Source organism: Hyperolius riggenbachi, chromosome 10 (genome assembly GCF_040937935.1).
Source record: "Hyperolius riggenbachi isolate aHypRig1 chromosome 10, aHypRig1.pri, whole genome shotgun sequence".
Classification (NCBI taxonomy): Eukaryota; Metazoa; Chordata; class Amphibia; order Anura; family Hyperoliidae; genus Hyperolius; species Hyperolius riggenbachi.
In genome coordinates, this window is record NC_090655.1 from 204,241,872 (window position 1) to 204,254,774 (window position 12,903).

Below are 12,903 nucleotides of genomic sequence, written 5' to 3' on the forward strand. Positions count from 1 at the left end.
TCTTTTCTTTTTCAGGTGATGCTGATTGTGCATATTGGGGTCATATCTGCTACGGATTGTGCATATTGGGGTCATATCTGCTACGGATTGTGCATATTGGGGTCATATCTGCTACGGATTGTGCATATTGGGGTCATATCTGCTACGGATTGTGCATATTGGGACCATATCTGCCACCGATTGTGCATATTGGGGTCATTTCTGCTACGGATTGTGCATATTGGGGTCATTTCTGCTACGGATTGTGCATATTGGGGTCATATCTGCTACGGATTGTGCATATTGGGGTCATATCTGCTACGGATTGTGCATATTGGGGTCATATCTGCTACGGATTGTGCATATTGGGGTCATTTCTGCTACGGATTGTGCATATTGGGGTCATTTCTGCTACGGATTGTGCATATTGGGGTCATTTCTGCTACCGATTGTGCATATTGGGGTAATTTCTGCTACCGATTGTGCATATTGGGGTAATTTCTGCTACCGATTGTGCATATTGGGGTAATTTCTGCTACCGATTGTGCATATTGGGGTCATTTCTGCTACCGATTGTGCATATTGGGGTCATTTCTGCTACCGATTGTGCATATTGGGGTCATTTCTGCTACCGATTGTGCATATTGGGGTCATTTCTGCTACCGATTGTGCATATTGGGGTCATATCTGCTACGGATTGTGCATATTGGAGTCATATCTGCTACCGATTGTGCATATTGGGGTCATATCTGCTACCGATTGTGCATATTGGGGTCATATCTGCTACCGATTGTGCATATTGGGGTCATATCTGCTACCGATTGTGCATATTGGGGTCATATCTGCTACCGATTGTGCATATTGGGGTCATATCTGCTACCTATTGTGCATATTGGGGCCATATCTGATAACGATTGTGCATATTGGGGCCATATCTGATAACGATTGTGCATATTGGGGCCATATCTGATAACGATTGTGCATATTGGGGCCATATCTGCCACCGATTGTGCATATTGGGGCCATATCTGCCACCGATTGTGCATATTGGGGCCATATCTGCCACCGATTGTGCATATTGGGGCCATATCTGCCACCGATTGTGCATATTGGGGCCATATCTGCCACCGATTGTGCATATTGGGGCCATATCTGCCACCGATTGTGCATATTGGGGCCATATCTGCCACCGATTGTGCATATTGGGGCCATATCTGCCACCGATTGTGCATATTGGGGCCATATCTGCCACCGATTGTGCATATTGGGGCCATATCTGCCACCGATTGTGCATATTGGGGCCATATCTGCCACCGATTGTGCATATTGGGGCCATATCTGCCACCGATTGTGCATATTGGGGCCATATCTGCCACCGATTGTGCATATTGGGGCCATATCTGCCACCGATTGTGCATATTGGGGTCATTGGACGTGTTTTTTGTTAAAATCTGCTCATATTACGTGTATTTTCTTGAGAAAACCTGCACAATTATGTGAATTTTCTGGGAAAAGGGTCACCAAAACTTGGGCCCTCTGTCTTTGCGTTGCACTTTAAGGGCCCGTTCACACTGCACGCGTTTCCAGCCGCGTTTTGGAAACGCGTGCAGGTGGCCGATACGCACGACATCAGACATTGCATAGAGTGCAATGTATGATGTTCACACTGAATGCGTTCCGGACCTGTGCGGTCCGGGAACGCATGCTGCACGCAGATTTTGCTAAAACGCGTGGCTGTCCCATTCACTTTTCAGTGATGGGATCAGCCACGCAACGCACACAATCGCGGATGGCCATGCGTTCGTACGCATTGCGTTCTGCACGCATGGCCATCCGCATTTGTGATCTGAACGGGCCCTTAAAGGGAACCCGAGGTGAGAATAATATTGAGGCTGCCATATTTATCTCCCTTTAAGCAATACCAGTTGCCTGGCTGCCGTGCTGGTCCTCTGCCTCTTATTCTTTCAACCATAGACCCTGAACAAGCATGCAGCAGGTCAGGGGTTTCTGACAATATTGTCAGAACTGACAAGATTAGCTGCATGGCTTGTTTCAGGTGTAATTCAGTTCACTACTACAGCCAAATAGATCAGCAGGGCTGCCAGGCAACTAGTATTGTTTAAAAGGAAATAAATATGGCAGCCACCATATCACTCTCACCCTGGGTTCACTTTAAATTACAGTTAGCCCCGCCCTCATCCGGTCATGACCACGCCCATTTTTTCGCCGCGGCGCGCTTCGCGCGCCGCAGGTTGTAACCGCACCCATTTTTGCCGTCAGCTCCCCCGGAAATTGGTCCAGCACCTGCATAGCACCCCCTAAAAAAATTTCCTGGAGCCGCCACTGATGTGTGGGTATACTGAGGAACTCTTATTGCTATTGTAGGCGCTGCTATTGGCCTGATGAAGCGGGCTGAGACCCGTGAAAAGCGTTGCCGGTGCTAATTAATAAAAAATCTTTTGTATTAATTACAGAGATTTCGTCATTGAGGTAAGCAACCTCATATTAGCTATCGTTTTTAAGCTGATTTTAGATGCTTTAATTACACTAGGGCGCCTCTTTCCTTCGTTGTGCTAAATACAAATATGAACACCATGAATAAGTAAAATATAATCAGATTTAATATCAGTACAATTTTGAATCACACCACCAGCTGTGCAGCTTTTGGTGGAGCCATATTGTGCCACGTGGATCCCAGCCGTGTCAGTGTGGCAGATTTTCTCATTACTTCTTCTCATGTACATTCATTTGGGTTGTGACTTGATGGCAATAACAGGGAAGGCTGTGGAGGATATACTGATGAAATTCTCTCACTCTCAAGCACGATTACCTATAAAAGGAAACACAAGACAAGAATGTATTACCGTAGTGCAATATTTAAAAAAAAAAAGCTGTTTCCATTTAATCAATTGAGGGAAAAAAATATTTATTTTATTTTAGGCACACTGGCCCTTATTCAATTCACTTTTTCTCTTAAGTTTTCTCCTAGGAGATCATTTTTCATTTTCTGTTCAAAATAACATTTCAGCATTCTGCAATTAAAAAAGTACCAAAAAGTAGGTAAGAAAAGGTACTGTAAAAATTAGTATTGGACATTTTCAGCTGGTGGCTTAAAAGGCCTTTTATTGATTAGGTGTGAAAATAACAATAACAAGAACGGCGGCGGGGGGAGGGGGAGGGGGGGTTGGAGGGGGATGGTGTTAATGGCTTAGGCGTGCACCACCTCTGCCATGCTAAGTATGCATGCCCTGCTTCCAAACACTGCTACATTTAGTATACTAGGGAGGAACTTTAGCTTCCACTATAGTTTGTATGCAAAGTATAATTTACTGGACTCTTGCACCACAATCAGGTAAAAATGTAAGTTACACATTTTTGCCTAGCTGTTCCCAGGGTTATAGATATGTTGTTTGAACTTAGGTTAGGCCTCTTGCCCAAAGGTTAACCTCATCGTGGTGCAAGAGTCCAGTAAATTATACTTTGCATGCATGCTATAAGCTAAAGTTCGTCCATGGTATAATAAATGTAGCATGTGTTTGGACGCAGGGCATGCATTTTCAGCCTAGTAGAGCTGGTGCATGCCTGAGCAATTAAACCAGTCAATTTCAGCATGTTTTTAGGGATGCACAACCCACCCTCCCTTCTTTCTTGTTATTGCTATAGTATGTAAATAGCAGGTTAGCTGCTCGCAGCCTGTATTCCTAAATTTCCTGTTTGCATGGTAAGTAATGGTTCATTAGTAGTTATGGATATGATTTGCATCTGATTTGAATGTGACGTGTACAGATAGCTTATTAGAGGTGCTGCACATGTGAGCTGTTGGTCATTTCAGATACAGCCTGTTGTGGTATGCACTGGTCCTCTCCTCCCTGTGAAAATATTACTTTGGAAAAAAACTTAGGCTATGTTCATGGTGGGTGTTTGCGTTCCCTGTAAAAGCAGGAATGCAATGGAAGGGAACGTATAAGTAGTACCACGTGTTGCTTCGCATGCAGTGAAGCATGCAGTCAATTAAAAATATGCGTCACTGTCACCGTTAACAAGCAAGTTTTGCGGTAATGCACTGCCGTTAGATACTAGATACCATTAGATTGCACCAGCTGCAGTGTGAACATTGCATAGGTGGTGCATTGTGGAGCTACGTCTTGCATTACAATGCGTCCATTACATCGCACTGCAATGTCCCAGTGTGAAAGTAGTCTTAGGAGAAAAAGTGAATTTAATAAAGGCCACTGTGTCTTTGTATCTGATTATTTTTCTAAATAATCACTTTCTTTATTTAAGCAATTATCACATACCAGGTGTTCTATTTGTTATAGTAGCATCACACTCCATACCTGAGTCAGAAGCATTAGGGATGGGGAGCTTCATGTTAATGCTACTGAATACACAGTTACCAACATTCTGCAGTCACAAGTGGTACAGGGAGAGAAGAGATTAACCTGACAGATGCACGTTAAATTACACCAAAAGTATACCTTGTCTGGCAGATAAAGCAATTGGCTGTTACTTTCTGGATGACCCTTGTATAATCTCTATATAAACAAATTATAAAATAATGTGTTTGCACAGCTGCACTGGATGTGACGTGCAAATTTTCATCAGTAATTTTCACATCGAAAATGCTATTTTCGATTTTGAAAATATATTTACAAAAATACGTTGAATCTTCGCAATGTGAATTTTCACCAAATCTGCAAATTGTCATTCATGAATTAAAAGCAATTTACACCTTCCAAAGCAAAAAATCACAAAATCGTTAAAAATTACACATTTTAAGGTAAAAAAAAAATCACCCAAAAATGTGAAAGAGGCACACATTTTAAAGCAAAAAAATCACACAAAAAAAGCATTAAAAAACCCCCACAAAATGGATTTAGAAGGCATTTTTGCTCGAAAGTCGAATTTTACATTATATTCGTTAAGAGTAAAGTGAAAAAAATGTAGACATTTTTGCTCGTCACTAGATGTCAAGCAACAGCATTGCTATGAGGGGGGGGGGGGGGGCAGTGATGTCCTGGGACACCCGTGCACTCTTTAAGTTTTTGACAATTTTATAAGTGAATCTTGAGAAATTAGAATATTGTGCAAAAGTTTCGCTAACTCAACATAACAACTTATGTATGAAGTCATTACAATCAAGGCAAGATGTTTCAAGCCTTTGTTATAATTTTGATGATTATGGATTACAACCTATGAAAACCCCAAAATCGTAATCTCAGACCATTAGAATATTGTGAAAATGTTAAATATTCTAGGCTCAACGTGTCAGCCTCTAATCAGTTTATTAATCTAAAACAACTAAGGGTTCCTATATCATATATTAATTTTACCTTTTAAAGATGAATTACCCGTATTTTTCGGACTATAAGACGCTCCGGACTATAAGACGCACCCAGGTTTATGGGGTAAAAACCAGGGAAAAAAAACAAAAACTAATCCTAGGTGAGTCCATGGTCCAGGAGTGTCTTATGGACCTTTCCTCCCCCCCAAAGATGTCTCTGTCTAAATTACACTTACAAGCTACACCCCTGCTGCCCCCATAGCTACACTGCACTACACAACAGCCCCCATCCTCCCCATCTACATTAATCAATCACTACAATTACATTTCAGGTTCTCACCAGCCCCATGGTGGCAGTAGCTGGGTCCGGTCTGGGTGTCCAGGATGCAAATCATTCAATTGTGGTGAGCAGAGGGGAGGCAGCAGTGTGATCCATAGTAGCAGCTGTAATTACCTGCAGTACTTCACCTTTGATCTTAATCTTTAATTATGCCCCGCAGCAGCCTGATCCCTGAAGTAGCCGCTGTTATTACCCGCAGTGCTTTACCATAATCTTAATCTTTAATTGTGCCCCGCTGCGCTTTACCATTGATCTTTAATTGTGCCCCGCTGCGCTTTACCTTTGATCATTAATTGTGCCCCGCTGCGCTACCTTTGATATTTAATTGTGCCCCGCAGTGCTTTACCTTTGATCTTTCATTGTGCCCCGCAGCAGCGCGATCCGTCGTCCCCGCAGCAGTGAGATCCACAGCGCTTCCAAGCGGCATTGGAGCAGCCGCTGTAATGATTTGCAGGGACTGTCACGTTGTACGGCTGCCTCTATCTTCATGCCCAGCATCAGCGCAATCCCAGCTGACAGGCACATCTTCGGCCGCTTTAGTGGCAGAGTCCTCAGAGGCTTCCGTACTGCCCTGTGTACTGGCGCCCTCTCATGACCACGTGCGCCGCAGGTCATGAGAGGGCGCCCCAGTACGGAAGCCTCTGAGGACTCTGCCACTAAAGCGGCTGAAGATGTGCCTGTCAGCTGGGATTGTGCTGATGCTGGGCATGAAGATAGATCCCTCTGTGCATATGTATATCTATAAAAAAAACAACCTTTTAGCCCATTGCAATGTTAGTGGGTGTGGTTATATATAATGGGAGTTGGTGGTGTCAGTTTTTTTCATGTCTGCCAGTAGTAAAGATGATTACATGTAGCTGTTCAAACCATACGAACAAATTACATGGCAAATATCAACCATTTCTTGATCTCTTTTCTATTTGTTAACTTCTCACTTTGCAATGAATTGATTTATCCCCCCCCACCTCCCTCGCTAAAGATCATCCATTAGTTGGCTGATGGTGTAATGGTTAAGGGCTCTGCCTCTGACACAGGAGACCAGGGTTCGAATCTCGGCTCTGCCTGTTCAGTAAGCCAGCACTAATTCAGTAGGAGACCTTTGGCAAGTCTCCCTTACACTGCTACTGCCAATAGAGCGCGCCCTAGTGGCTGCTGCTCTGCTCTGGCGCTTTGAGTCCGCAAGGAGAAAAGCGCAATATAAATGTTATTTGTCTTGTCTTTGTCTATCTTTAATCAGCAATCATTCTGATGGCTGGGAGCCACAGGAGCTGTTTCAGCCATGCTTTAGATAGACACTGGCGATTCCAAAAGCGCTGGATTACTGAAAGCCAATGGAGGTGATTACACAGAGGGATTGTGATTTTCCAAAATCGCAGTTGTGGGTCCTGTCACAATTTTAGAGCTATTTTGCATCGATTCAAAGTATAGGATCAATGCAAGTTTGCTTTTCAATCACTGCACAAAGCGTTGTTGCAGTGATTTTACTACTCAGAACCTCAAAAAAAAGAAGAAGAAGAAATCGCAATTGCTGCACAAATCGCTAGCATTAAATTCAAGATCACTTTACAATCACTTCAGAAAATGCTGCTAAATCAATAAAAATGGGCTGTGCGATTGTGTTTTGTGATTCCTTGTGGGCCCCGGCCCTGAATGCACACTTACAATAATCTAATTTAACATTTTGTAAAACACTTTATTTTGCAATGGAAATGTACATACCTGTGGCACACTTAATCCAGCTTCCTGAAAGCGCAACATCCAAAGCAGAGAGAAATAAGGGAGAGAAATAGAATAAACCCGTTTGTACTCACAAGGCCCCAATAATAAGGCATTGCATTAAACTGTAAATAAAACAAAACAAAAACAAATAAGTACATACATACTATAAACAAGCAATCAATTTGCAAGAAATCGCTTAAATGCAGCTATAGACCACGGAAAACTGCACATTATGACACTGGTTAAACATTGCCTAGGAATAGACATTTTTAATTCAACTGTTTATTTTATCTATGCATCTAAATATTTATATATTGTCATTCAAAAGTTATCAGCAGAAAATATGATAAACACCCTCTGTAGCCAATTAGAGGAATCTGCTATTTGTAGGAGAAGCAGATAATTTTGCATTGCAGATGCAAGAAAAAAAAAAAGGACTAGCTTTGGACACAAAATAATGCCTGAGAGAAACAGCTTATCAGTCAAGTGTACCCAAGGTGACATGAGACACGATGAGATAAATATGTAGGGTACAAAACATATTCATAACAAAGCTATTATATTTTGCTGCCTGAAAGAGTTAATTTCTAGGCATGGAAGTGACAGCTCCTGGCTTGTCTGTAATACACTAAACATCACTGGTAAACAAATTACAGCCATAAAAGTTTTCCTGGAAGAATACAACATCTGGGGGCAGGGAGAGATAAAATACATTAAAGAGACTCTGTATTGAAAGAAAAAAGCCCCCGGGGTACTCACCTCTGGAGGAGGAAGCATCTGGATCCTATCGAGGCTTCCCCCATCCTCCTCCATCCCACGGCGGTCTCGCTGCAGCCCACGGAATGCACAGCCGACAGTTTGTCAGGCTGTGCAAATTTACTTTTCCCTGTTGCAGCGGGGGCGCTGTTACAGCTCTCTGCTCGTAAATAGGCGAGCCGAGTGCTGCTACTGCGCCTGCGCTGGAGCTGGGAAGGTAAATATTTACATCCCTGCCATTCGGTGAGCTAGATCGATGCTGCAATGGGACGGAGGAGGACGGGGGAAACCTCGATAGGATACGGAGGCTTCCCCCTCCCGAGGTGAGCACCCCCCAGGGGCATTTTTTTTAAATACAGATCTTCTTTAACTTTTTTTTCCTTTTTCTAACTCTGGGATGCTTAATAGGCTGCCATTGATTAGAGACAGTAAAATATTCAACCTACTTTGCAAATATTTAAATGTAAAAGAAAACTATGGGATACTTAACCACTTAAGGACCAGGGTAGTTTCTTCTGATCGGTGCTGCGTGGACTCTCCAGCCCGCAGCACCAATCAGGAAATAGCCAGGGCGATCAGACTTCCCCCCTTTTTTCCCCACTAGGGGGATGTCCTGCTGGGGGGGTCTGATCGCCGCCGGCTACCCGCACTTTCCGGGGGGGGGCTCTTCAAAGCCCCCCTCCGGAGCGCTTTCCGCCCTCCCCAGCTTTCCCTCCCTCTCCCTTACCCTGTGAGTGGCGCAGGACGGAGTTCCATCCTGCGCCTGATAGGATAGGCTTCTGCCTATCAGATGCCGGCGATCCCCGGCCAATCAGAGGCCGGGCATCGCCGATCTACGTCACGGCGCTGCTGCGCAGCAGCGCCGTGTGATGTAAACAGCGGGGATTTCTTCCCCGGATGTTTACATTATGCGTGCGAGCCGCGATCGGCGGCTCGCACACTGTTCACGGAGACAGTCTCCGTGAACTGGCATGGAATGCTATACCACTAACGACCCGCCGACGCCTATCGGCATTAGGCGGTCGTTAAGTGGTTAAAAAAGTCATTTTTAGAAGTAGGAGGAGCAATATAATTGTCTATCTCATCAGTTTATTTTCACCTCAGGTTCAGTGTAACACAAATTAAGTTGTGGAAAAAAAAAAGGTCCATTTATATCGCTTCAGAATTATACAGTGTCTTCAAGAGCAAAAAGAGTAGTAGAGGTGTCTCAGCACACGAGAGAAAAAAAGGCATATATATACAGTATAATATATACTATAATACTATATAAATATAGTAAATATTGTAAATTGCTGTTTTAAAGCACTCTTATTGGCCTGAGGAAAGGGGCTTAGACCCGTGAAATGTGTTGCCTGTGCTAAATAAATATTTGTCTATACAAAGATCTCGTCATTGAGGTAAGCCACGTCATTTTTTTCAAGTTTATCTTGTTTTTATACAAACACTGCGCAAAACTGTGTGCTCAGCACACCTGAACTATACAAAAGAAACTGATGAAAAACCTGTTTGCTGCAAAAATCATGTTCATTTACTAAAGGGGCACTACAGCGAAAAACTGTAGAATTTAAAATATGTGCAAACATGTACAGATAAGAAGTACATTTTTTCCAGAGTAAAATGAGCCATAAATTACTTTTCTCCTATGTTGCTGTCACTTACAGTAGGTAGTAGAAATCTGACAGAAGTGACAGGTTTTGGACTAGTCCATCTCTTTATAGGGGATTCTTAGGGATATATTTGTTTTCAAAAGCACTTAGTGAATGGCAGTTGCTCTGTCCAACTGCCAAAAAAAACTGTGTAGGAAGCAGGGAAGCTGGCCAGCATCATTGTTTAAATACTTTTTAGGGAATATCTTTATAAAGAATACAAGCCTTGCTGAGAATCCCCTATGAAGAGATGGGCTAGTCAAAAACCTGTCACTTCTCTCAGATTTCTACTGCCTACTGTAAGTGACAGCAACATAGGAGAAAAGTAATTTACTGCTCATTTTACTCTGAAAAAATGTACTTCTTATTTGTATATGTTTGCACATACCGTATTTTCCGCCGTATAAGACGCGCTTTTTCTCCCCCCAAAATGGGGAGAAAAAGTCCCTGCGTCTTATACGACAAATGCAGGGAATCCCCGACTTATGAACGCCCGCCGATACGAACCGCGATCCGCTGCCACGTCTAGGATTCCCTGCACTAGCTCCCTGTGTGGTCTGCCCCCCCTTCCCTGTGCTGGCCCGCCATTAGGGGGGGATATCCGTGACTCCCGTCACGGGCCCGGGGCCTGCAGGGGGGCCCCATCCCCGCCACGGCCCTGGCGGGTGCTGCGGGTGCCGCCTGGCCGCCGCTCAACCCCTCTGGCCGCTGCTCCCTCCCTCTATTCCTCTAGCCGCTGCCTCCGTCGCGTCAGACCCCGATCAGGCGGCGACAATAGTGCGGGCGCTAGGACCCAGCGCCCGCACTGATATGCGGAAGTGACATCACTTCCGCATATAGAGCGGGTGCGTCCGGCGCCCTCTCTTACTGGTCGGGTCGCCGCTGATCTTGAGGTCTGACGCTGGGCTGCTGGCAAGGTAGGGGAAGCAGCGGCGGCGGCTGGGGGGGGGGGGGGCTCCCTGTCACTCACTAGCTAAAGGGCCTCCCTGTCACTCACTCACTAGCTAAAGGGGCTCCCTGTCACTCACTCACTCCCTAAAGGGCCTCCCTGTCACTCACTCACTACCTAAAGGGCCTCCCTGGCACTCACTCACTCCCTAAAGAGGCTCCCTGTCACTCACCCACTCCCTAAAGGGGCTCCCTGGCACTCACTCACTGCCTAAAGGGCCTCCCTGTCACTCACTCACTACCTAAAGGGCCTCACTGTCACTCACTCACTCCCTAAAGGGGCTCCCTGGCACTCACTCACTAGCTAAAGGGGCTCCCTGTCACTCACTCCCTAAAGGGCCTCCCTGTCACTCACTCACTACCTAAAGGGCCTCACTGTCACTCACTCACTCCCTAAAGGGGCTCCCTGTCACTCACTCCCTAAAGGGGCTCCCTGTCACTCACTCACTAGCTAAAGGGGCTCACTGTCACACACTCACTACCTAAAGGGGCTCCCTGGCACTCACTCACTACCTAAAGGGGCTCCCTGGCACTCACTCACTACCTAAAGGGTCTCCCTGTCACTCACTCACTACCTAAAGGGGCTCCCTGTCACTCACTCACTACCTAAAGGGACTCCCTGTCACTCACTCACTACCTAAAAGGGCTCCCTGCCACTCACTGCCTAAAGGGCTCCATGTCACTCACTACCTAACCTTGGGGTCCCTGTCAGAATCCAGGTGAGAGGTGTCTACCATAATAAGGGGGCATTCTGCCTATTTATGTGAAATGTTGTCTATTTATGTGCCTCATGACTGCTGAATTTGTCTTGTTGGGGGCCTAATGATTGAATTTTTACTTGTTGGGGGCCTTATGATTTGTTGGGAGCCTCAAGATTGCTGAATTTGTCTTGTTGGGGCCCTCATGATTTGTTGGGGGCCTCATGATTTGTTGGGGACCTCATGATTGCTGAATTTGTCTTGTTGGGGGTCTCACGATTGCTGAATTTGTCTTGTTGGGGGCCTCATGATTGCTGAATTTGTCTTGTTGGGGGCCTCATGGTTTGTTGGGGGCCTCATGATTGCTGAATTTGTCTTGTTGGGGGTCACATGATTGCTAACTGCGAGACTATGGGAAAAGCTGAATCATTACCATATGAGACAATAGCATTAAACCTACTTTTTTAGCTTTTTTAAACAGAAAATAAAACTGGGAGGTTCTAAAAAAATGATGGAGCACTTCCTCCTTCCGGCTTGAAGGAGAAAGTGCTCGATATCGAGGCTTACAACGTGTTCATTCAGACACTTGCACCTCGTTGAAACGCTGGGCGGAGAGCGGCGTTCTGGGTAATTAACCCCGCCGCATCTAGCCGCTCAGCTGTGGCAATTAGAGCTAACTTGAATCACGAGTATCCACCGCGGTTATTCGTGATTAATTTGTGGACAGCAAGCCTCCAACTAGCTCTGCCAACATGTAATGGCAACGCACATTTCTCAGTTTGGGGGGGCCCGGACTGATGATTTGTGAGGGGCCCCAAAATTTCTGATGGCGGCCCTGTCCCTGTGTGGCGGGCGGCATGTATGTATCAGAGTTGCGGCCAAAATCACTGCCTGGCTCCCCGCGAGCTTGCCCAATCTCCCCTCCCTGCATATGTGCGCTCACCCCCCGCTGATGTCCACGCTCACCCCCGCTGATGTGTCCGCTCCCCCCGCTGATGTCCGCGCTCACTGCCGCTGATGTGTCTGCTCCCCCCCCCAGGTGTCAGGCTTAGCATAGCGGCAGTCTTACTTACTCCAGCCGCTCTTCGGGAATGCAGACCTGGTCTCCTCTCTCATCGCTCCTCTAGTGATGGCATCTGTAATATGCGTCATTGATGAAGCCATCACTAGAGGAGACCAGGTCTGCATTCCCGGAGAGCGGCTGGAGTAAGTAAGACTGCCGCTATGCTAAGTCTGACCCCCGGAGAGGGGGGGAGTGGACACATCAGCAGGGTGAGCGCGGACATCAGTGGGGGTGAGCACGGAAATCAGAGGGGGGGGGGGGAGCGGACACATCAGCGGGGGGAGCACACATATGCGGGGAGGGGAGATTGGGCAAGCCGACCGCGCGGGGAGCCAGGCAGTGATCTCGGCCGCAACTCTGATACATACATGCCGCCCTCCACACTATTTACACAGGGAAGGGGGAGCGGACCACACAGGGAGCTGTGGTTATCTAAAGGCACATGGGGGACACCTAGGGTCAACACTGGG

The 12,903-nt window shown here is 45.9% G+C and overlaps 1 protein-coding gene across 1 annotated transcript in view; it reads right to left on the reverse strand.

The window, feature by feature from the left end:
- Positions 1-2,541: 2,541 nt before the first annotated feature.
- Positions 2,542-12,903, reverse strand: part of LOC137536217 (membrane-spanning 4-domains subfamily A member 8-like) — a 45,934-nt gene continuing 35,572 nt past the window's right edge. The window contains exons 6-7 of the mRNA XM_068258327.1: positions 7,323-7,444; positions 2,542-2,809 (exon numbers count right to left, since the gene is read on the reverse strand). Of these exons, the coding sequence (XP_068114428.1) occupies positions 7,334-7,444 (111 nt within the window). The 3' untranslated portion in view covers positions 2,542-2,809; positions 7,323-7,333. The remainder of the gene's footprint in view (positions 2,810-7,322; positions 7,445-12,903) is intronic.